Source organism: Dromiciops gliroides, chromosome 4, assembly GCF_019393635.1.
Source record: "Dromiciops gliroides isolate mDroGli1 chromosome 4, mDroGli1.pri, whole genome shotgun sequence".
Classification (NCBI taxonomy): domain Eukaryota; kingdom Metazoa; phylum Chordata; class Mammalia; order Microbiotheria; family Microbiotheriidae; genus Dromiciops; species Dromiciops gliroides.
This window is the reverse complement of record NC_057864.1, coordinates 468,446,851-468,468,657: the sequence shown is the minus strand read 5'-3', so window position 1 is coordinate 468,468,657 and position 21,807 is coordinate 468,446,851. Positions and strand designations below refer to the sequence as shown.

Sequence of the window (21,807 nt, the reverse complement as noted above, 5' to 3'; positions counted from 1 at the left end):
AGGATATGGGAGACACCTTAGGAAGACATAACATTTGTAAAGCTGGGATCTCATGTTCAGTTGCAACCTGCCCACCTTCCCTTGGAAAAAAAAACCCATCAGCTATCTGGATGGGGTCACCTCAAACACATCTCCACTGGACAGACCTGGGCAGCTTCACAGTCATGGTGGGTGTCCCTGGCCCTTTCACTGCCTAGCCACATATGGGAGATGATGTTGTGCTCATAGATGGGGTCTCAACATAGGGGTGTGTGTGAAGGCTCAGTATAGGGGTGTATGTGTGTGTGTGTGTGTTTCTGATTAGGTGGCCACAACTGCTTATCTATCTCAGCAGCAGTTCTGTGAAAGGGTCAGTGACCAGAAAAGCTTTGGGGCTCTCATACAATGGGATGGGCTCCCCGTAAGGCAGGCTTGCATATGGAACTATCCAATTAGCCCATACATCTATCCATCTCTAAGACCACCAATAGAAAGGATGTCTTTTCCAAGGCTATCCACAGGCCCAAGAGTATCATTCACATGTCTCAGCATGGCACTTCAGGGTGGCAGTCCCCACACATAGTCCCATCTGCAGGACATACCTGTTCTCTGGGGCTTTGGGAATCTCACTCCTAACAATCATTCCCCATCTCCCAGTTGGCTTCTGTCTGTCTTGACTATGTAAAAGGATGCATGTTTCTGCATTTTGGGAGGGGGTGAGAGGCAGGACAGGTGAAACCCAACAAGAGGCTTTAGTGTTTGGAAAGGCAAGGATCAAGGTTTCTTCCAAAAAAGCTTTTCTTTTGGGGGGGGTTAGGAATCTGAGAGTTGATAGTACAAAAACTCCCCAAACTCCCATCTCTGCTGATAGCAGCCTAAGACCATGGATGGAGTGGTAAAATGTAGAAGGTGGGGCTTGGCTTGTTCAGCCAGAATGGATCTTGGTCCCAGAAGGTTCTCTGATGGCTAGAATGAAGTCATTTCCTTTAGACCCATCCCATGGAACAGAAAACCTTCTCTGGCTTAGATGTGACTGTGTCTCCTTGACTGATCAGGGTGTGTGCCTCTGTGTGTGTGTGTGTGTGTGTGTGTGTGTGTGTGTGTATGGATGCCTGTGGGAGGCCTTGGATGTGTTGTGTATTTGACCACTGTCTCACTCTCTTTGCAGTTCATTCTGGACCACCAAAGAGTCTTGCTTCGGAACCAGGAGCCTCGGTTGGCCGGTGGAACAGGATGGAGAATTCTTTTCTTTTTGTTTCCTCTATAAAGTGATTGAGTGCTTCTGTGGCATTCCCCTTTCTCCTGTCTCTCCTCCATCTCTCTCCTCCTGAGGGGTTTAGGTCTCAAAGTACTTGTAGATCTGGGCCACGTACTGCATGACACTCTGCCAGTCGGGACGATCCGTGTACAGCATCTCGCTGAGTTCCTGTGTGGTAGACAAAGAGAAAGTCAGACTCCTAGCCAGAGGGGAAAGACCGTGGATTGAGACATGGGGGCATGTGACAAGTCTAGGGCATGCCTCCTTCTTCCTGGAAGGGAACTGGAGGAGCTCTGGATGGGCAAAGGCCAAGGGCCCTGAGATGCTCTTTCTTAAGAATTCTTCAGTTTGATGATATCAGACCCTGGAGAGCAGATTTCCACTCAAGCATCTAAGTTCATGCCAGGCAGTGAGTTCCTGAGAACTATCAACCAAGCAAATGAAAAATATTCCTCTCCTTAATGGGCGGGGGGAATGATCTTTTTAAAAGAAGAAACAATGACTGACCGCCATTTTATTTAACTAAGGATGGGCAAGACTCTTTTAGATGTGAACCAGATGGGTCTTCTTTTGTTTCTTCAGGCCAGCCTTCATCTGTTATTAGCCTGTAAGGTAGGAAGAGCTGCCAGCAGCTAGTGGGTACAAGGACAAAGCCAGAAAGTAACGGTGTTTGGCCCCTGGAGGCTCAGGACAGTGCCATGCCAAGCTGCTTGGTTCATCTGTCAGTTAACCAACAGGCATTCATTAAACACCACCAATTATGTGCCAGGCATGGTGCTAGGCACTGGGGATCTAGGAACTAAAATGAGAGTGGGAAGAGAGGAGGTGAAGGTAGAGGAAAAGGAGAAGGCAAAGAAAAGATGAAGCAGGAGGAGGTAGAGGAGGAAGAGGAAGAAGGGGTGTTAAAACTTACATCTTTATGTCAATATAATCCAATTCCTTTATCTTCCACATTCTATCATATGCATTTAAAAATCTGTTCCTGAGGCTTCCCCACACCGCTGTCCAAGGAGTCCATGGTACAAAAAAGGTTAAGATTCCCTGTTTTGTGAGAAGTTTTTCTCATGCCCATGGCTAGTGTCTTTCTTCCCTAACTACCTTGTATTCAACTATTTTGCATTTATTTGTATTTCTGTGTGTATATGTATGTATGTAAGCATGTACACACACAGTTTTTTTGGGTAACCTCCTTAGAACATAAGTTCTTCGTGAGTTGGGATGGTCTCACTCTTGGTACTTGGACTCTTGTGCCTAGCACAGTGCTTTACACATAGTAGGTGCTTAATAAATGCATCCTGACTGACTGGAGGAAGAGAAGGCAAAGAAGGGATTTTTGTTTTTGTTTTTCTGATTTGTTTTTCTGATGGAAATGTCCAAAAGTGGCCTGGAAAACCATGTTGGACTTCTTCAGAGGTCAAAAAAGAAGAGCCAGGAGAAAGCCAGTAGAAAAATAAGGCAGGAACAGAATGTCGTGTGATACATTAAATACAACCACCCAATGATCTGCGTCTGTTACTGGGCACTGGGAGGCCTGACGGGGTCCTATTAATGCGCCATTTATCCACTGTTTAAACAATGTCTACAACATACTTGACTGACTTGTTCCCTGGCAATGCGGAAGAATAAGCTGTGTGTTGGTGTTGGTTGTGGGGTCAGGACGGAAGTGGGAGGAGGGTGCTGAGAGCCAGGCAGAGAGACCCCCAAAGTGAAAAGGACACAGGGAATGACCGATACAGTGAGTGTCCAAGGTGAGAGGAGTGTCAGCGGTGGTCTTTTTAGAAGACAGGGGCCTCAGTTTCTTCAGCTGTACATTGAGGGACTTGTTCTCAGCCAGGAATTTCACCTCTAGGGCTAGGATCCTATGAACCTATGTGACATTGGAAAGTCACAGTCCTTGTGAGCATTGGTTTCTTTCTCTATAAAGTGAGGGGGTCCCACTAGATAGCCCCTGAGGTACATGATGAATAGATGCCTTATTTCAGAGTAGGAAGAAACACACTAGAATTCTGTCCTTATGTCATAGTTCTAGAGTTGGGAGAGATCCCAGAGGCCTTTGACCCCAACCTTCTCATTTTACAGATGAGGAAGGAAGTTAAATGACTTGTTCAAGGTCACACAGATAGTTAGTTAGTAGAAGAGGTGGGATTTGAACCTTGGGTCTTCTGGCTCTTCTCTCTCTTCTCTGGGCCACTGGAGAACCAATGTGGCTCTTTTTACTCCTCTTTAATTCAGCTCCATGCATAGAAAAAAGTCTTGGTGTCTAAGCAGAAGGCTTGAGTTCAAATTCTACCTCTGCGACTTTATCCCTGTGCTACCATGGATCTTAGTTTCTTCATGTGCAAAATGACTAGGCTGGACTCGCTGACCTCTAAGATCCACTTCTAAACCTACGCTCTCATGATCTTCTAGCTTTCCTAACTTGGGAAGTTCATAAACTCTTCATCTCTCAAATGCCAGTGAGTGTGTGCAAGCACAGACCACAGCCAGGGAGCCTCTCTTCTGGTTTTCCCATCTTCCTATGCTGAGCATCACTGCACACTGGGCACTCTAGACTTCTGGGGAAAGGATTTTATGATTACTGTGGAGAGGGCACCAAGCTCGGAGGACAGTGGGAAGCATCTGGGGAAAGACAACCCGCATGGTGAAGGGCTTCAAGTCAAGGCCATGCCGCGTGAGTCTCATTTGAAGGAGTTAGCCAGGGAAGATGGTGGCCCCTTCCAGCCCTAAGTCTATGGTCCCACGTGTAGCCTGAAGAGGAGAGACTCAGGGAGACTGGGAGGGGATGGGAACCATCATTAGTACTTGAAGGCTTGACATGGGGCAAGTGGGGATTAGATTAGATTCAGAAACCACTGCTCATTAGGCAGGATATTCATGCATGCATGCTTTCATTCAGTGGAGACTACTGACCTCCTTCCATTGAGGGGAAAGGACTGAAAGTTCTTTCTCTGATAGGACTAGCTTCTAATTCCTCATCCTTAGTCTTTCAATGCTCCAATGGCTCTATGAGCTCATCGGTGTAATTATGCTCACCAGCAAAGCAGGCCCCAAACCTTCTGTTCTTGCCCATGCTGTACCACCCTGCTGCATGTGGTCGACCCAAGCTAAATTCTTAGATCGTCATATCTTAACAGGTGAGATTTGGATTTAATGGGGTCCAACCAATGGGAAGCCTTAAGTTTAGTCTCTTTGGTGAAGACTTTCAATTCCCAATAAGAAGTGGGTCCCTCGCCTCAGGTCGCTGGCTAATTCTCAAGGATATGACTAAGGATACTCACCAGGCTGGGGGTGATACCAACGCTCTCTGCAGCTTGGAAGGCCAGTAAGAGATTCCTTTTCTGGGGGTTGGGAAAAATGAGAAAGATGGATGTTAGCAAGTGAAAAAAAAAACAGGGCCAGCCCTCTACCTTGCTGACCCCCTGGAAAAGCCAGTAGTCACAAATGCCATAGGAAATCCAAAGGCAATGATTGCCCAAACAAACTGAGATGTAACCTCTTTGTATTTATTCTGGATAACACAGGAAATGGCTTTGTTGTCTCCTCCATTAGAAAGTATGGATTGTTCTGTTCTTTGTACTTGTAGTCCCAGTCCCCAGCACAGTGCCTGGTACATAGTAGGTACTTAATAAATGCTTATTCATCAACTGAATGACCCAACGTTCCCTTAAGAGGATGCAAGTTAATCAGATGTTTGGAGCAAGAGGCCAGACAATTCTCTATTTCTCTTCAAAATTCCCTTGTTTTGCAATAGTTCTTCTTAACAGGGTAGGAAAAAAACCTCCAAGGAAAGAGGCTGAGCAAAGTGAGCAGATCCAGAAGAAAACAATTTCTATAATAAGCAACATTGTAGGAAAAAAAATTAAAATGCTGTAGGTCTTTAGAACTCTACTCTACACAGCACACCTCATGTCCAGAGGGACGGGAAGATGAAACATCACTAATGGCCTGCTACAGATGTGATGGGCTTAAAATGCAGAGGGGCCCATATGCTTTCTGGCGTGGCCAATGTGAGAATTTGTTTTGCTGGACTATGCATATGCATGATGAGAGTTTTATTTTTAAATTGTTTGTTGTTTAATTGTAGGGACAGTGGGAGGGACATTATAAGTGCATGCAAAAATACTTTAAAAAAAAACAAGAAAACTTCAGATTGACCTTTTTAAAAGAATGACGGAAGCTTAATTTAGTGACAACTGTCACATCCAACCTCCCCAAACACATACACATACACACACACACACACACACACACACACACACACACACACACACGCATGCATCTGTGAATATGCTCATGGACTTTTATAGTTTAGTGGATGGCACAATCCGACTGCCACTTGGCTCCCCAAATGGAGCTGGGGACCCCTTTGCAAGTTCTTGAGTTCATGTTTCTAAAATGGCTGCAAAGCAAAGAAAACAGCATGGCATGGCAGAGAGAATTCTGACCCTATAGTCCAAGGATCTGGGCTCAAATCCCACATCTGATGATTATGACCTGTGTGGCCTTGAGCAAATCACTTATTTAACTTCTCTGGAATGCAGTTTTCGCATCTGCAAAAGGCAGGGGTTGGTCTGGATGACCTCTGTGATGTTTAAAATCTAAATTGTGGTTGCCTTAAATCAGAAGCTTTAGCACCAGTCCTTGGGCATTAAACATTTATTAAAGCATAGAGATATTCCCATGGAGTTCAAAAAGTTAAGAAAAAAGCCTATTTAGCCTAGAGTTCCAGTCTGGTCTGGTTCTTCCTCAAGTCCTCTGCCACAAGCCTGCTTCAATCACAAACTCTCTCCAGCAAACTGAGTGTGGAAGCTTTTTATAGGTTGGAAGAGAGGCGGTCCTTACACACTGCTTCAAGCTGATTGGTTGGCATCATCCAAATCCATTGGTTCTGAAGGTGTTCTCAAGGTGTGATTACGATCAGTTAACTTGAAGTAGGCTAATCAGCAGTTAATCACTCTCACTTGAGTCAATCAGTCTAGATTAATCTCCAGGTAGGTCTTTGAGTGTCTGCTAAATCTCATTATTTCATCACACCTCTGAGGTTCCTTTCTGCTCTAGGTCAATGATGTCAATCATGGGGTACTATGTGAAAGAGCAGTCGGATCAGAGCCAGGAGCATATCAAAGCAAGAAGCATTTACTATAGACCTACTAAGTGTTTGCCCCTGCACTCGATGCTGAGGAGACAAGAAGAAAAGTGAAAATCCCTTCCCTCAAGAAGCTTACATTTTATAGGATTGATGAATTGTTTGAATTTTAAATTCTACAAGCATTTATTAAGGACAGAAATGAAATAGTCCCTGCCCTGGAGGAGATTACATTCTTTATAACTAATGGATGGCTTTAATCTATTTTTTTTTTCTTACATCACCAGGGTATCCCAGGAATCCCTTTGACGTGGAAGCAGGTAAGTCTATGTTCAATCAAGTAGGAAGGGGAGGGTGCCATCTTGAATGGCTTCCTGTAGGAGATGATCTGAGACCTGAGATTTGAAGGAAGCTAGGGAGGACCAAGTGAAGAGAGAGAAACAGACAAGGCAAGGGAGGAAATGTCTCTAAATCAAAGGCTTGGGGGTTTTTCCCAAGGCTCTTGTGAGTCTGACTGTAGTGAAACCAACTGGTGTTTTCCAAGTCAATGCTGAACAAAGAAGTAGCCAGTTCAGGCCCCCACCAGGAGCCAGACTCAAAAAAGTCTTGGAAATAGTATCCAATGCAGACCACCATCGAGGGTGGCTGGTTCTTTGTTTACATAAATGATTTTTATGTGTCTGGACAGCAAAGGGGGCACGAGGAGCCACATGTCGTTACCCTAATCCTCTCTCATTACCATGGGAAGGTCTCCATGCCATGGCCCAGGGCACAAAGCTAATGAGCCATCTGGGTTGGTCCCAGTGATTAGAGGATGGAGCTGGGCCACTGGTGGTCATTGAAGGCACTGGCAAGCATCTTCCAAGGTCATCCCACCACTCACTGGGTTTATTATCTGGGGCTTGGGACCCAAACCCTGGCACTTTATAAGAACGTAAATTCCTGAGGAAAGGAGAGACCTTAGAGGCATCTAGTCTAACAACCCTCTCATTTTACAGAGAAGGAAACTGAGGTCAGGAGTGGCTGATGGAGGATTATCACTCCTGAGCTAAAAGGGACCAACCCCCTTATTTTAGAGATGGGGTGACCAGATGATTTATAGGATTATATATTTGCATTTATTAATTTTATATTTGAGGCAGTTAGATGGTGCAGTAGATGGAGTGCTGAGCCTAGAGTCAGGAAGACCTGAATTCAAATCCAAACTCAGACACTTATTAGCTCTGTGACCCTCAGCAAGTCGTTCGACCCCATTTGCCTTAGTTTTTCATCTGTCAGATGAGCTGGAGAAGGAAACAGCCAACCACTATTACCAAGAAAACCCCAAATGGGGTCACAGAGAGTCAGACATGACTGAAATGACTGAACAACAACAAACTCTAGATTTATGCACGCTTTCTCTCTATGTATGTGTGCATACACACACATATATGTATATATGCACAAATACACACATATGTATACATATAATTATTTAAATAAAGTTTCTATATACTTATAATCTCTCCCATTAAAATGGAAGCTTATTACAGGAAGGGATTGTTTTATTATTTATACTTGTATTCCCAGAGCCTCAAACAGGGCCTGGCACATTGGAGGTACTGAATAAATTACTTTTTTTTTTTTGTGAGGCAATTGGGGTTAAGTGACCTGCCCAGGGCCACACAACTAGTAAGTGTCAAGTGTCTAAGGTTGGATTTGAACTCAGGTCCTCCTGAATCCAGGACTGGTGCTCTATCCACTGCGCCACCTAGCTGCCCCATAAATTTCTTTTTGATTGGAAGGGACCTCAGAAGCCATCTGACCCTGTCATTTTACAGATGAGGAAACTGAGGCCCAGGGAGATTAAAAGACTTGACCAGGGGCAGCTAGGTGGCACAGTGGATAAAGCACCAGCCCTGGATTCAGGAGGACCTGAGTTCAAATCCAACCTTAGACACTTGACACTTACTAGCTGTGTGGCCCTGGGCAAGTCACTTAACTCTCATTGCCCCACAAAAAAAAAAAAAAAAAGAAAGGAAAAAAAAGACTTGACCAAAGTCACAGAAGCAGGATTTCAAACTAGATCCTTTAACAGGCTTCTTTCCACCATACATCCCAGAGTTTCTACTTAAAGCTAATTTAGAGTTTCTGGAGGGGGGGGGCTTAAGAATTAATCAAAGAGGGGGCAGCTAGGTGGCACAGTGGAGGAGAGTGTAAGAATCAATTGTGATTTGAGACCCCATCTTTGGCTAAAATTAGAAAGCCTCAGGTGCCCCCAGGCATGCAAGCCTTGGGTGCGCCACACCCTGGGTCCCTCCGCCCAGCCGGGGGTATTCACGAAAACCCGAGCACCAGCTCGCTCCGCCAAGCAAGGGTACGCAAGGAATCCCCGTGCCCCAGCCGGCCTTGGGGGCCACCCCTAGAGGTGCCAACAAATTAGCTTGGGGTGTGTGGGTGGTCAGCCCAAGTTTCATGGGAGAGAAGGTTTTTTAATTCTGGGGGTTAGAGATGGTGGCGGTGGGGGGGGGGAGGATGGTAGACGAGGGGGCAGAGCGACTGAAGGAGAGGCGAGTAACCTGGTAGAGAGACAAAGGGAGGGGGAGATGAGAAGAAGCGCAGGCGGTGGCTACAGGGCAAGCATCGAGCTAGGGAGAGGCAGGCGGCAGCAGTGGCCAGCTGAATCCACAGAAAGGGAGTGACAGGGGCACGAGAGAAATGGCAGGGGATAGAGAAGGTTAAAGAGGAAGCAGCTGAGCCCATGTATCAAGGTTATAGGTCATATATTTTGCTTTTCTTTGTCCTTATTTCTAAATTTGTTTCTTATCCATAAACCCTGGGTTTTTTTTGCTTTTATTGAAAGGAGGCTTTTTAATCTCATTTCTTGTTAGTCTGGGAGAAGCAGTTGGGGAGGGGGCAGGTCCTTACAGATTGGGTCCCTGTATGGGGCTTAACCAACCTGGGGGATCTTTTAACCACCCCCCCCCTTACAGATTGGAAGCCTCAGACAGGAGTTTACAGATTGGTGAGGCAGATAGGAGCTTACAAGAGGATGAGGAGAGGGAGAGAGAGAGAGAGAGAGAAAGAATCTTTTTTCATCGAGGATGATCTTGGGGGAAGTGAAAACTGAGTTGAAACTTCAAGGGGGGAATGTGATTCATCTATAGGGATATGCTGCTAAACGTTTAATAACCAGCTCTCCATGGGGAGGGGAGAATGAAAACAGGACATGTGTTAACTTTAATCTGCATTATTAATATTTTCTCGATCACTTTCTTAAGTCAAGACAATCAAGAAGACAAATCAAACCCTAATTTACAGAGTTTGCTAATTTCTGAGGTGTAAATTCTCACAATGAAAATTGAACAATTGGCTCCTAGGAGCCCATATGAGCCAGCTCCAGGCACAGGGGAAGGAGAGGGCATTCATTCTAGGTAGAGAAGACAGTATGAACAAAGGGGCAGAAGTAAGAAAACACAAGGTTTATTAAAAAATAAATGGATGGGAGGAGATGAGAAAGGATAGGAGGGAAGGGGCATGGAAAAAGCCCTGGCCCTTGAGGACCTGAATTCAAATCCTGATTCTGATAATTACTGTCTGGAGGACTCTGAGCAAGTCACTTCATCTCTTCCATCAAATGAAGACGCTGGATCATGTGGTTTCTGAGATCTCTTCCAGTTCCACATCTCTGATCCTCTGAATGGAGTGATCTTGAGGACTAGAGTTCTCCTTAAGTGGTAGGCTACCCAGGAGCTTGGCCTTTGGAACCAAGCCAGTGGAAAGGAAAGGACTGACAACTTTGAGTGCTGGGGGCTGATTGTGAGAACAAGGGGCTTTGGGAAGCAGGCAGGGATGGGACAGAGAACGAAGATGGGGGGAGCAGTCAGGAAGGAAGGAAAGGCAGCTAGAACAGACCATCCCCTCTCCCGATGCTCCCCAAACCAGGCTTCTCTTCTGTCCCCAACGGAATCTGCCCAGCCTCGCCTCACTAGGGAAGTCTGTTGCAAAGCACAGTCTCTCTCTCTCCTTTTTTTTTTTTATTAAAACAAAACAAACAAACAAACTTCAAAACAAAAGGAAACCTTTCTTTGATTGTATCTAACACCCTTTGATTGTATCTTCCTTTTAAGTCATGGGAGAAGACAGGCTGCTAGTTCTTTCTAAACTTTCCTATTTGATGCAGATGTCCAGAATGCCCCGGTCAATTAATTCCATTTAGCAAGGAATTGCCCAGGGACCCTAGAGCTTCAGGGACTGTCAGTGGCCAAAATGGGCCAAAACCCACTCAGAGTCTGCATCTTGCTTTTAGTAGGTTTTTACCAAACATAGACTAAGCCTGCTTCCGTTGCTCCCCTTCTGGGAAACAAGTGGTAGTACACCCTTCAATTCATCTATTCACTGATTCATTTGATAGAATGTAAACTCTGCGAGAGCAGAGATTATTTCATTTTTTGTCTTTGGATACCCAGAAAGTACCACAGGAGGGGCTTAATAAATCCTTGTTGAATGATTGAGTTGATAATTCATCTGTTCATTTGCTTAGCTTTAAAGCTGGAAGGGAATTTAGAAGGTATTAAGTTCACCCCCCTCATTTTAAAAACGAAACTGAAAAGGTAAATGACAGGGTCACAAAGCTACTAAATGTCTGAGGCTGGAATAGAACTTGAGTCTTCCTGATTCCCAAGTCCAGTGTCCCATACATTGTCTACTGCACAGACAACCTCAGATTCAGGATTCCATCTATGGCAAGTGGGCTTAGATAGCTCCAGTGGGCTAATGAGGCCAAGCCCCCAGGTTACATCCCGATAAAATATATCTAAGGCCCTGAGATCACAGTGCTAGAATGGGGCCCTCTTTTTTTTTTTTTTGCAGGGCAATGAGGGTTAAGTGACTTGCCCAGGGTCACACAGCTGGTAAGTGTCAAGTGTCTGAGGTTGGATTTGAATTCAGGTCCTCCTGAATCCAGGGCCGGTGCTCTATCCACTGCAACACCTAGCTGCCCCCAGGGGCCCTCATTTTACAGAGGAAATCTCTGAGGTTCGGAGGATTTGAGCCATTTGCCTGAGGACCCACAGGGAGGGGAGGGGTAGCCCTAGCCTTCTGACGCCCCATTGTGCCATACCACCCCACCCCTCTCTGTTCCACAGCCTCTGTTCTCTATTCTGTACTTCCTTGCACTAGGGGTCCAGAGTGGGAGAATTCAGTCCCAGGAACCAGTTAACAACCTGGTTCTTCTAGGACACCTCTCTCTGGCTACCACCACCTCTTTCCTTCCCCTTTATGTCCACAAGACTCTAGTTCTGAGCTTTGCATTATGGCGACCAATCAGCAAATATTTATTAAATGTGTACTACGTGCTAGGCACTGTTGAGGCCACAAGGACCAAAACAAAAGTCCCTGTCCTCATGGAGATTATACTCTACTGTGGTGGTGGAGGGGGCGTGGATGCAGGGTTATCTCTGTGATTTCATTGTCACAGGAAATTCCCTCTACCAGTAGATGGGCACTGGCCTGACAAATCAATGACTTGCCCAAGGTCACGTGGGGCAGCCCTTGAAGGTGGGTCTTCTGAGACCTGAAGGAAAGCAAAGTGAAGAGTGGGGGGGGGGAGCCCAGGTCTGGGAGACAGCCTGACAAAGGCATCCAGATGGGAAATGGAATGTCTGTGTGAGGAGGAGGAGGAGTGCACGAAGGGGAGGATTGTGTAAGAAGCCTGGAGAAGCGGGCTGGAGCCCAGCTGGGACAGGCTTCAAATGCCAAACCGAAGAGTCGGCGCTTCATGCCAAAGGCCCTGGAGGAGCCGCTGGAGTTTACTGAGCGAGGGAGGGACATGGTTGGATCTGGACTTTAACTCTGATATATCGATAAATTATTTAACGTTTTTGTTGCTCAGTTGTTCATGGTCCAACTCTTCCTGACCCCATTTGGGGTTGTCTTGGCAAAGATACTGCAGTGGTTCGCCATTTCCTTCTCCAGCTCATTTGACAGACGAGGAAACTGAGGCAAACAGGGTTAAGTGACTTGCCCAGGGTCTCACAGTTAGGAAGCATCTGAGACCAGATTTGGACTCAGGAAGATGAGTTTTCCTGACTCCAGGCCTGGCGCTCTATTCACTGCACCACCGAGATGCTAATGTACATGTATGTTATTCCCCCAATGAAAGTATAAAGTATGAGGCCAGCATCCATGTTCATTCATTTTTTTTTTCTTTTTCTTTTTTTTTTTTTTTGGCAGGGCAATGAGGGTTAAGTGACTTGCCCAGGGTCACACAGCTAGTAAGTCTCAAGTGTCTGAGGCCGGACTTGAACTCAGGTACTCCTGAATCCAGGGCTGGTGCTTTACCACTGCGCCATCTAGCTGCCCCATGTTCATTCATTTTTAATAATAAGAGCTTGGATTTACAGAGAGCTTTAAGGTTTGTAAAACGCTTTACAAATATTAGCTCATTGATGCAAAGTGAAATCTACTGTATACAAAATAACTACTGTTATATTGTGAGATGATCTGCTGTGAATGACTTGGTTATTTTCAGCAATGTAATGATCCAAGATAACTCTGAAAGACTTATGAAAATTGCAGTCCATCTACAGAGGAAGAACTGATGGTACCTGAAAACAGATCGAAGCATATTTTTTTTGACAGTTCCTTAATCTGAAGTTTTGTTTGTGTCTGTTTTCTTTTACAACCTGGCTAATGTGGAGATGTTTGGCATGACTACTCATGTATAACTTATATTGAATTGCTTGAATTCTTGGGGGTGGGGGAGGGAAAGAGGAAGAGAAGTTGGAACACAAAGTTTTAAAAAACTGATGTCAAAATTTGTTTTTACATGTAATTTGGAAAATAAAATTTTAAACTATTAAAAAACCCCAAATATTAGGTCATTTTATCCTCACAACAACTCCTCAAGGATGGTGCCCTGTTTTATAAAGGAGGAGACTGAGGCAAATGGTGGTTAAGTGACTTGTCCAGGCTCACACATCTAGTAAGGCTGCATTGGAACTCAGGTCTTCCTGACTCCATATAGCTACTAATTTATATCCTCCTTCCCTGGCCAGGTCAGCACTTTTTCACATCCTCTCTGTTCACTAAAACCTAATGACTGACTTGCTCTGGCCTCTTCACTCAATTTTCAGTAAGAGATGAAACCTCCAAAAATAGGGAGCTCCCTCCTTTTTTTTTTTTTTTTTTTAAAGAGGGAGGGGGTGAGTAGCTGGTTAACTCCAGAACAACATCCCAGCCCGGGCCTCCTAGAATCAATCCTGACTCCTGTTGGGCACAGAGGACAGGGATGCTTTGAAGCAAGTGTTCTATCATAACAGAGAGCTCCTTGGGGCTCTTGGGGGCTTCATTTTGCCTCCTGGTCTTATCTCAGCCTTGCAGTAAACTCTGCTGTGCCTATTTCTGGATGACTGGACAACCGACGGATGAAAGGAGAAATCCACCCCAGGAGTTAGGAACAAGGGCCGTGACCTCCCCTCTCCTCCCAGCTCCCCCGGTCCATATGGAGGTTGCAGGCTTCCTGCCAGGTTGATAGTTGAGTGTGAGGAAGTACAAGTAGCTACAATACAGCAGCTGACAATGGAAAATAAATAAAACGTGGAACAGGAAGCTGGTGTTTAATTTCTGCTTCACGTCGCCATCTTGGCAGGAGGTGGCCAGTGAGGGGTTAAGGGGCACACTATGAATCATGTTAGTGGGACCCATAGAGTCGGTTACTATGGGACCAAAGGAAGGGTAGAAAGTGACACGTGGAGGTATCTGTGGTCTCTCAAAGAGTTTCTGGCCTGCCAAGGAGGAAAGCATTCAAGTGCAGACCCAACAACCAACGAGCATTTATTAAGCACATACTAAGTGCTATGTATTGAGAAGGACAAAGACAAAATGAACAGAAGGGGCACTGTCATCTTCCCAATTGCTTGGGCTCAGAACCTTGGTGCCATCCTGGACTCCTCACTCACCATGCCCCCGTCTTAAACTGTTGCCAAGACCTGCTATATCTACCTTTTAAACATCCCTTGAATATTCCCCCTTCTCTCCTTTGACACTGTGAACATTGCCAAGCAGGCCCCTACTACCTCTCACCTGGACCATTGTAAGAGCCTGCGGGTGGGTCTCCTTGACTCAAGTCTCAAATGTCTTTCCACTGGGAGCCAATCTCTTAGCTGCCAAACTCAGGGAAATCTGACCATAGCACCCCTTCCCTCTATTTGATCAGCTCTAGCAGTTCCCTATGACCTCCAAGATCAAAGGCAAAACCCTCTGTTTGCCTTTTAAGCCCTTCCCAACCTGGGCCCTTCTACATTCTCCTTCCTGACACAGCTGGCCCCAACAGCATGATGTCGTCGGTCCTCTTCCAAAATGAAGGACGAACAACAATTTACAATCACGTAACTCTCCTTGCCCAGGACAATCCATCCCCCCACCTCCCTGCCCTTTCACTGGCTGCCTCCCACACCTGGAATCCTCTCCCTTGGCTTAAATCCTGCCTTGTGCAGGACACCTTTCTCCCCCTCCCCGATGTTAGCACCTTCCCTCTGAGATCACCATACGGTATCTTGTATGTGCACAGCTGTTCATATGTTGTCTCCCTCATTAGAATGAGAGGGTGGGGACCAGGTCATGGCTTTCTTTGCGGCCTTAGTTCTCAGTCCAGTGCTTGGCCCATAGTAAATGCCTAATAAATGCAAGTTGACTGACCTGCCCTCAGGGATTTTATAATCTATTGGACGAAAGGAGCCATTTTCAGGAAGAAGGGATGCACTAGAATTCATGAGGCAAGAGGAGCATTTTGGTGTTTACAGGCAAAGTTTACAAGCAGTGGAGAGCAGTACAAGTGGGAAAATGGGACAAGCAGGAGGCTTCTTGGACCCCAAGTCCAAGTTATTGGGAAAACTACAATGAGGTATGTAGTGTCAGACTGAACAAGATGAAGTGAGGGACTTGATGAGGGACTTGGAGATGGGGTTAAATTTATTTTTATACCATTTGGGAGTGAGGCTCAGTGTGAGAAGGGCAAAGGCTCTGGGTTCGAATACTGACTCTGGTGCTTTACTAGCTTTTTTTTTTTGGTGGGGCAATGAGGGTTAAGTGACTTGCCCAGGGTCACACAGCTATTAAGTGTCAAGTGTCTGAGGCTGGATTTGAACTCAGGTTCTCCTAAATCCAGGGCCGGTGCTTTATCTATCCACTGTGCTATCTGGCTGCCCCCAGTGCTTTACTAGCTATGTGACTTTGGGCCAGTCATTTCCTCTCCACAGGTCTCAGAGGTTGGATGAGAAGGATGACCTCCGAGGTCCCTCCCATCACCTGAGCTACGACTCTGTGATCTCCTGAGATGGGGTGGGCTGTAATCTGTAATGGTGAATGGAATGTTCACCCCAATGAAACCACAGGTCCTTGAGCTCTTGAAGTCCAGACAGGAAGCCAGCAGCAAAATTGCGCAGCATACCGATAGAAAGACAAAACAGTACTCAAGGGCACGCTCCACCACCCTCCCAGACATCCAGACTTGCTACCTTGGCATCATTCTCACTTCCTTATACTGATTCCCTCTTTCCAATCTGTTGCCAAGCCCTGTCGTTTCTGCCTTGTAAGCAAAAGGGGCATATTGCATTTCTTTATTTTTATTTGCCAAGATCGAAAAAGTACTAAGTTTTAATAGATGTAAAATAGCTGGATATTCCAAGATGAGTTTAGTATCTATTATTACATTTATGTGGAGTATCTATTTTTTAAGCTTATTTACCCTTCCTACAGGACTCCTAAAACTGAAGATAATTTAGGGATATATGGCACACACAGAGACTCTTATCTTATTTTTTCTAAATTAGTGTCACCAATTGGAAACAACAGATGGGATTTGAACCCAGATCTTCTGAGCTCCAAGGGTGACCCTCTACCTCCCCAAGCCTGGCTGTCTCTGGCACTGTGTACATCACATACTTAATGTGTGCTGAATGAATGAATGATTGAATGACTGACTGAATGACTGAATGAACAAATGAATGAATGAATGAACTAAAGCAGTGTGAGCTGTGATTAGGACTCTAGGGGAAGCCACAGAGGCCTGGGTTTCTACTTCAGGTCTATAAAACCTTCATGTGGGTTGCACTCATTATAATTCTTTGGTGACTTTCCAGCAGCGTGGGTGGGGGTCATGTTCGGGGACTTACTTTCTCCTGGCTGTTCAGCTCCTGGTAGGGAATGTGCGCGGGCAGGTAGGTGTGAAGGAGGGCGCAGAAGGCCAGGCCGTCGCTCCAGCTGCTGCTGAAGTTGGTGATGTCGATGTTCTGTGGGAGGAAAAAAAACAGGGACAATCACTTTACCGGCCAGTGTGGGAAGAGGGCCCAGACCAGGGCTGGAGCCTCCTAACGGTCCTTGCAAAGACAAAAATACTAATAACAATAGAGATGACAGAGAACGGCGAGAGCTGTCATTTCTGTGACTGGAGGTTTCCGACGCTCTTTACATGTGATATGGCATCTGATCCTCACCTTGGAGCCTCACCTGTGAGGGGAGAGCTCGTATTGTTATTATCCCCATTCTACAGATGAGGAGACTGAGGTTCAGAGTGGTCAAGTGGGGATGAAGGGGGTCATTGATATTTTTGAGTCTTTGGGCACAGAATTGTAGACTTGTAGAGCCAGAGGGGATAGAGTGCTGGGGTTGGGGTTGAGAAGATCCTGGTTCGAATCTTACCCCAGAGACTTACTAGCTGTGTGACCCATGGTAAATCATTTAACTTTTCTGGGCCTCAGTTTCCTCCTCTGTAAAATGTGGATAACAATATGTCGTACTTCTCTCCCAGGGTTGTTGTGAAGATCAACAAGTCAAAGCGCTTCACCAACCTTAAAGTACAATGTAATTTTAATTGTCACTATTATTATCTTTACCATCCAGGCCTGAGGGTTCCTCACCTAGGGGCTTCTTACACAATCCTCCCCTTCGTGCACTCTGTGGGGCAGTTAATATTCTAAAAATATTTTGACAACTGCTTTGTTCAGTTATTTTCAGTTGTCTCCAACTCTCCATGACCCTATTTGGGGTTTTCTTGGCAGAGATACTGGAGTGGTTTTGCCATTTCCTTCTCTGGCTCATTTTACAAAAGAGTAAACTGAGGCAAACAGGGTGAAGTGACTTGCTCAAGGTCACACAGCTAGCGAGTGTCTGAGGCTAGATTTGAACTCAGATCCTCTTGACTCCTGGGCCAGCACTCTATGCACTTGAAGCCCCGAGCACTGTTAACATACATTAGAGACAAGATTTCCATACAAAAAAGGGAAGCAGGGAAGCCATTGGTGGGAGCTACCTCACCATCTCCCCAGTCTGGATGCCTGTTTGGGGGTCAGCAGCAACCCCCTCCTCTCAACTGTAAAGAATATATTTCAATAAATCTCTTTTGGACAAATAAATCTTCCTTCTCCTGCCTTGGGTGCCCATTGGTCATCTGAAGAGGCCTCAGCCACCAAAGGTGGCAGAGATTTAGACCTACAAGGGGTCGTGCAATACAATCCCCTCATTTTACAGATAAGGGAGCTGAGTTACAGAGAGGTTAAGTGACTTGTCCAAGGTCACGCAGGTAGTAGCATCATTTGAAGCTAGGTCCTCTGGAAGTACTCCAAAGCCACAGCTCTGTCCATTGTACCCCGCCGGCTCTCATTTTCTACCAAAAATGATTGGTTGGCTAAATTCATCGGTATAATGTGAGCTCCCCAACAGGGTTGGTCACTTCACTTTTGTCTTTTCATCCCCATCACCTGGAACTACAGCTTGTTCACTGACTGACTGATCAAGAAAGAACTTGCCTTATTTCTAGTTTATAGTTAAAGAGCGTTTTGTACAGGACAGCTCAGTCCTCCACACTGTCCTCCCTGAGTCCTCCCTATGGTGACATTGGGGTTGATTCTGGGTTCCAGACGTCCATGCCTCCCCAGTGGCCCACAAGCTTAGGCAGGCTCCATCTATCTGGGAAGGCATCTAGGGGGTGCAAACAGACAGCAAGCTACATACAAGATAAAGAGGAAATTAACAGAGGGAAGGCACTAGATGGGGAGCTAGAAGGAATCTTAGCAGGCATCTAGACCAAATCCTCCATTTTACAGATTAGAAAAGTGAGGCTGAGGAAAGTGAAAGTCCCTTCCAGCTCTAAGTCTCTCATCCTAATGACTTGTACAACATCACACGGGAAGATGGAATTTGAACCCAGGTCCGAGAGTCCCTGGAGTCTGAGTCTTTCCAATGCATCATGGAGCTATAGAAAGATTAAAGATCACTGTCTTTCAGGAGATAGGGAGTTCCTTCCCCTCACTAGAAGTCTTCAAGAAGCTGAGGTTGATTCATTGCAGGACATTCCGAGTTTGTTCAGTACTTGTCCAGTTCAGAGAACACCTGGTAAATTATGTGATTTTGCCAGATCATCTGGAGGGTGATCGCAAAGGATTGTTGTTTTGCCAAGCTCAGGGCACAGCTTGCTTGCTGAGCCTTAGCTCTGGAAAAAAAGGGGGTCTCCTAATATTTTGTCAGCAGTTGACCTCCTTTTTGGATTTGCCATGGTGGGGGGGGGGGTTCCTATTCAGATTTGGGGAGGACTAGATGTAGAACCATAACTAGGATGGGGCCACTAGGACTTTCCCTCAGGGTGCTGAAATCTGCAGTCCTTTGGCAGTCTAGAAACAACAGAGCTAGGAAGAATAGTTAGTTGAGAGAAAGCTACCAGATGGTGTGCATGGGTACCTGTAGTCCAGGTTGGTTCTTCCCCTGCCTATCAGTGTCCCTTTCCCCTATCTTGTCCCCAGAGTTTGAAGTCTCATCGTGTGCCACTTGCCCCAGGCCCACTACCCTGGAAATAAGAAATTGCTAGGGATGACTCTAACTAGATGACCTCTCAAACTCTGAGGTTCTGTTAGTCTATCTTCTGGTTTATACTTTAATTATAGTAATATAGTAAAGGGCTCATTTTTATTAAGCAGTAGTATTCAGTCAGTCAGTCAACAACCACTCATCAATTATTATTTATCATCCCTTATATATTTTATTATATAATTATAATACGATATATCGAATTATATAGATTATAATAATTCATTAAGCATTTATTAATTATTAATTAACAGAGTTCCAGGCACTCTTTTAAGCTCTAGAGATAAAAAGACAAACCTACTCTCCCCACTTTTTTTTTCTTTACTAAGCCATTATACTAAACGCTCTTTTTTTTTGGTGAGGCAATTGGGGTTAAGTGACTTGCCCAGGGTCACACAGCTAGTAAGTGTTAAGTGTCTGAGGCTGGATTTGAACTCAGGTCCTCCTGAATCCAGGGCCGGTGCTTTATCCACTACACCACCTAGCTGCCCCTCTCCCGACCTTCTAATGGAGAAGAAATAATTATGTATAACCAAGATGCATTTTGTGTAAGTGGAAGGTGATCTCAGTTTTAGTAGCCACAAAGTTATTTCCAGGGGCGGCTAGGTGGCACAGTGGATAGAGCACCGGCCCTGGATTCAGGAGGACCTGAGTTCAAATCCGGCCTCAGACACTTGACACTTACTAGCTGTGTGACCCTGGGCAAGTCACTTAATCCCCATTGCCCCGCAAAAAAAAAAAAAAAGTTATTTCCAGAATTCTCATAAGCACCTATCAAATACAATGTAGCATAATAACCAGAAATTGTATAGTACAGAAAATTTAAGCAGGGAGCCTCCCTCATTAGCTAATAACCTCTTATAGACCAACAGAATTTGGACAAGTTGAGATAATTATCATCAGCAGGGCTGCCACACAGAAAGGATGGGGCTAGTTAGATATTGCTGATGTGGTAAGATTTTGTGATTAAAACCCCCACAGATTTAGAGTTGGATGGGACCTAAGAGGTCATTTAAATCCCCCCCCCCCCCATTTTGTAGATGAGGAGCTGAGGTCCACACAAGTGAAGTGACTTCCCTGAGGGTTACACAGGTAAGATTTGAACCTAGGACTTCTGTCTTTAAGTTCTGCTTGCTTTCCACTGTACCATGCTTCTCTGTGAGACGTTCACTCAGGCCCCCTGCCCTAACACTGGGCGTCTCCCCTCCTTTCCTCCTTGATCTTAAATGCCAAGTATCAATTAATTATTCTTTGGAGTCAGATGACTCTCTCCTAACCACCAGGTCAGGACACTCCAGTGCTTCCTAAGGATGTGGCAACCTCTCTTTAAACAATATTGATGTGGAGGGTGAAGGTGATAGCTGGAGAGATTGTTGGAGTGTGTCATATAACTCGAGGTGGGGTGTGGATGAATGGATGATGACTCAACGGTAAAGGTGAGACATTCTTCCCAAGGGCAGTGAAGAAAATGTACAGTTAGTTATATGATGGGCTGGGCTAGACAATCCAAGTGGAGTCTTTATTGTTAGAAGGCCATAGTTAAAAGTTGTGGTCTATGATGGTGATGGAAAACTATTTTTCTATACCATAAGAAATGACCAGCAGGATGGTTTTAGAAACACCTGGGAAAGACTTACATGAGCTGATACAAAGTGAAGGGAGTAGAACCAGGAGAACATTGTACAAAGTAACAGCAGCATTGCAACAATGATTAGCTATTCTAAGCAATGTAATGATCCAAGACAATTCCAAAGTACTTACAATGAAAAATGCTATCCACCTCCAGAGAAAGAACTGATGGAAATTGATTGCAAATCAAAGCATACTTTTAAAAAACGATTTTTCTTATTTTTGGTCTGTTTTTTTTGTAACATGACTAATATGGAAATATATTTTGCATGACTGCACATGTATAACCTATATAAAATTGTTTTCCTTCTCAAGGAGGGGAAGGGAGGAAAGAAGAGAGAGAATTTAGAACTCAAAAATTTAAAAAATGAATGTTAAAAATTGTTTTGACATGTCACTGAGGAAAAGATACATTTTATAATTTTTTTTCAAAAGGCTATGGTTAAATTGGGGCATAGAACCATAGCTAAGTGACATACCCACAGCTGCACAGGAGATGAGTAGCAGACTCCTGCCCATAGTCGAGGCTCAACTCCAGTATCCTGTGACAATACCCAGGCCCTGTTGAGGGCAGATATGGATGGGCAATTGAAATGTGAGGGGCTGGGGATGAGTGAAAGAAGGTTCTCCACCAAATTTTACGGTAAAAGCCTCAAATAACAGGGCACCCAGGATGGGTTCTGGGGGCAAGGGGAGAAGCCTTGAATTTTGCTCACTTAACCATGATTAATATAGCTGCATTTGGCCTCTAAGCAGGTTGGGCAACTTTCTCACTGGCAGGCAGGCCACCAGGTGAATTATTGATGGCCTGGTCCAAAATGTAAACATTTGTTTAAGCCCAGGGGTGGGGAGCCTCTGGCCCACGGCCCAGATTTGTTTTGAATTCATCCAGACCTCCAAATTATGTTGTTGCTACAGATCAGAAAGTGAGGTCTCCCCCTCCCCCACAGTGGTTTTCTCTTCTGCTGTTCGGAGAGAAACCTGGGGAGATCTGAAGTTAGAGATGAATAGCCGT

At 45.2% G+C, this 21,807-nt stretch overlaps 1 protein-coding gene across 5 annotated transcripts in view; it reads right to left on the bottom strand.

The window, feature by feature from the left end:
- Window positions 1-1,176: 1,176 nt before the first annotated feature.
- SPECC1 (sperm antigen with calponin homology and coiled-coil domains 1) overlaps window positions 1,177-21,807 on the bottom strand; it is a 370,950-nt gene continuing 350,319 nt past the window's right edge. For all 5 annotated transcript variants that reach the window (XM_044001980.1, XM_044001981.1, XM_044001982.1 and 2 more), the window contains 3 exons: window positions 16,478-16,594; window positions 4,516-4,575; window positions 1,177-1,405 (listed from right to left, as the gene is read on the bottom strand). In XM_044001980.1, the coding sequence (XP_043857915.1) occupies window positions 1,316-1,405; window positions 4,516-4,575; window positions 16,478-16,594 (267 nt within the window). In that variant the 3' untranslated portion in view covers window positions 1,177-1,315. The remainder of the gene's footprint in view (window positions 1,406-4,515; window positions 4,576-16,477; window positions 16,595-21,807) is intronic.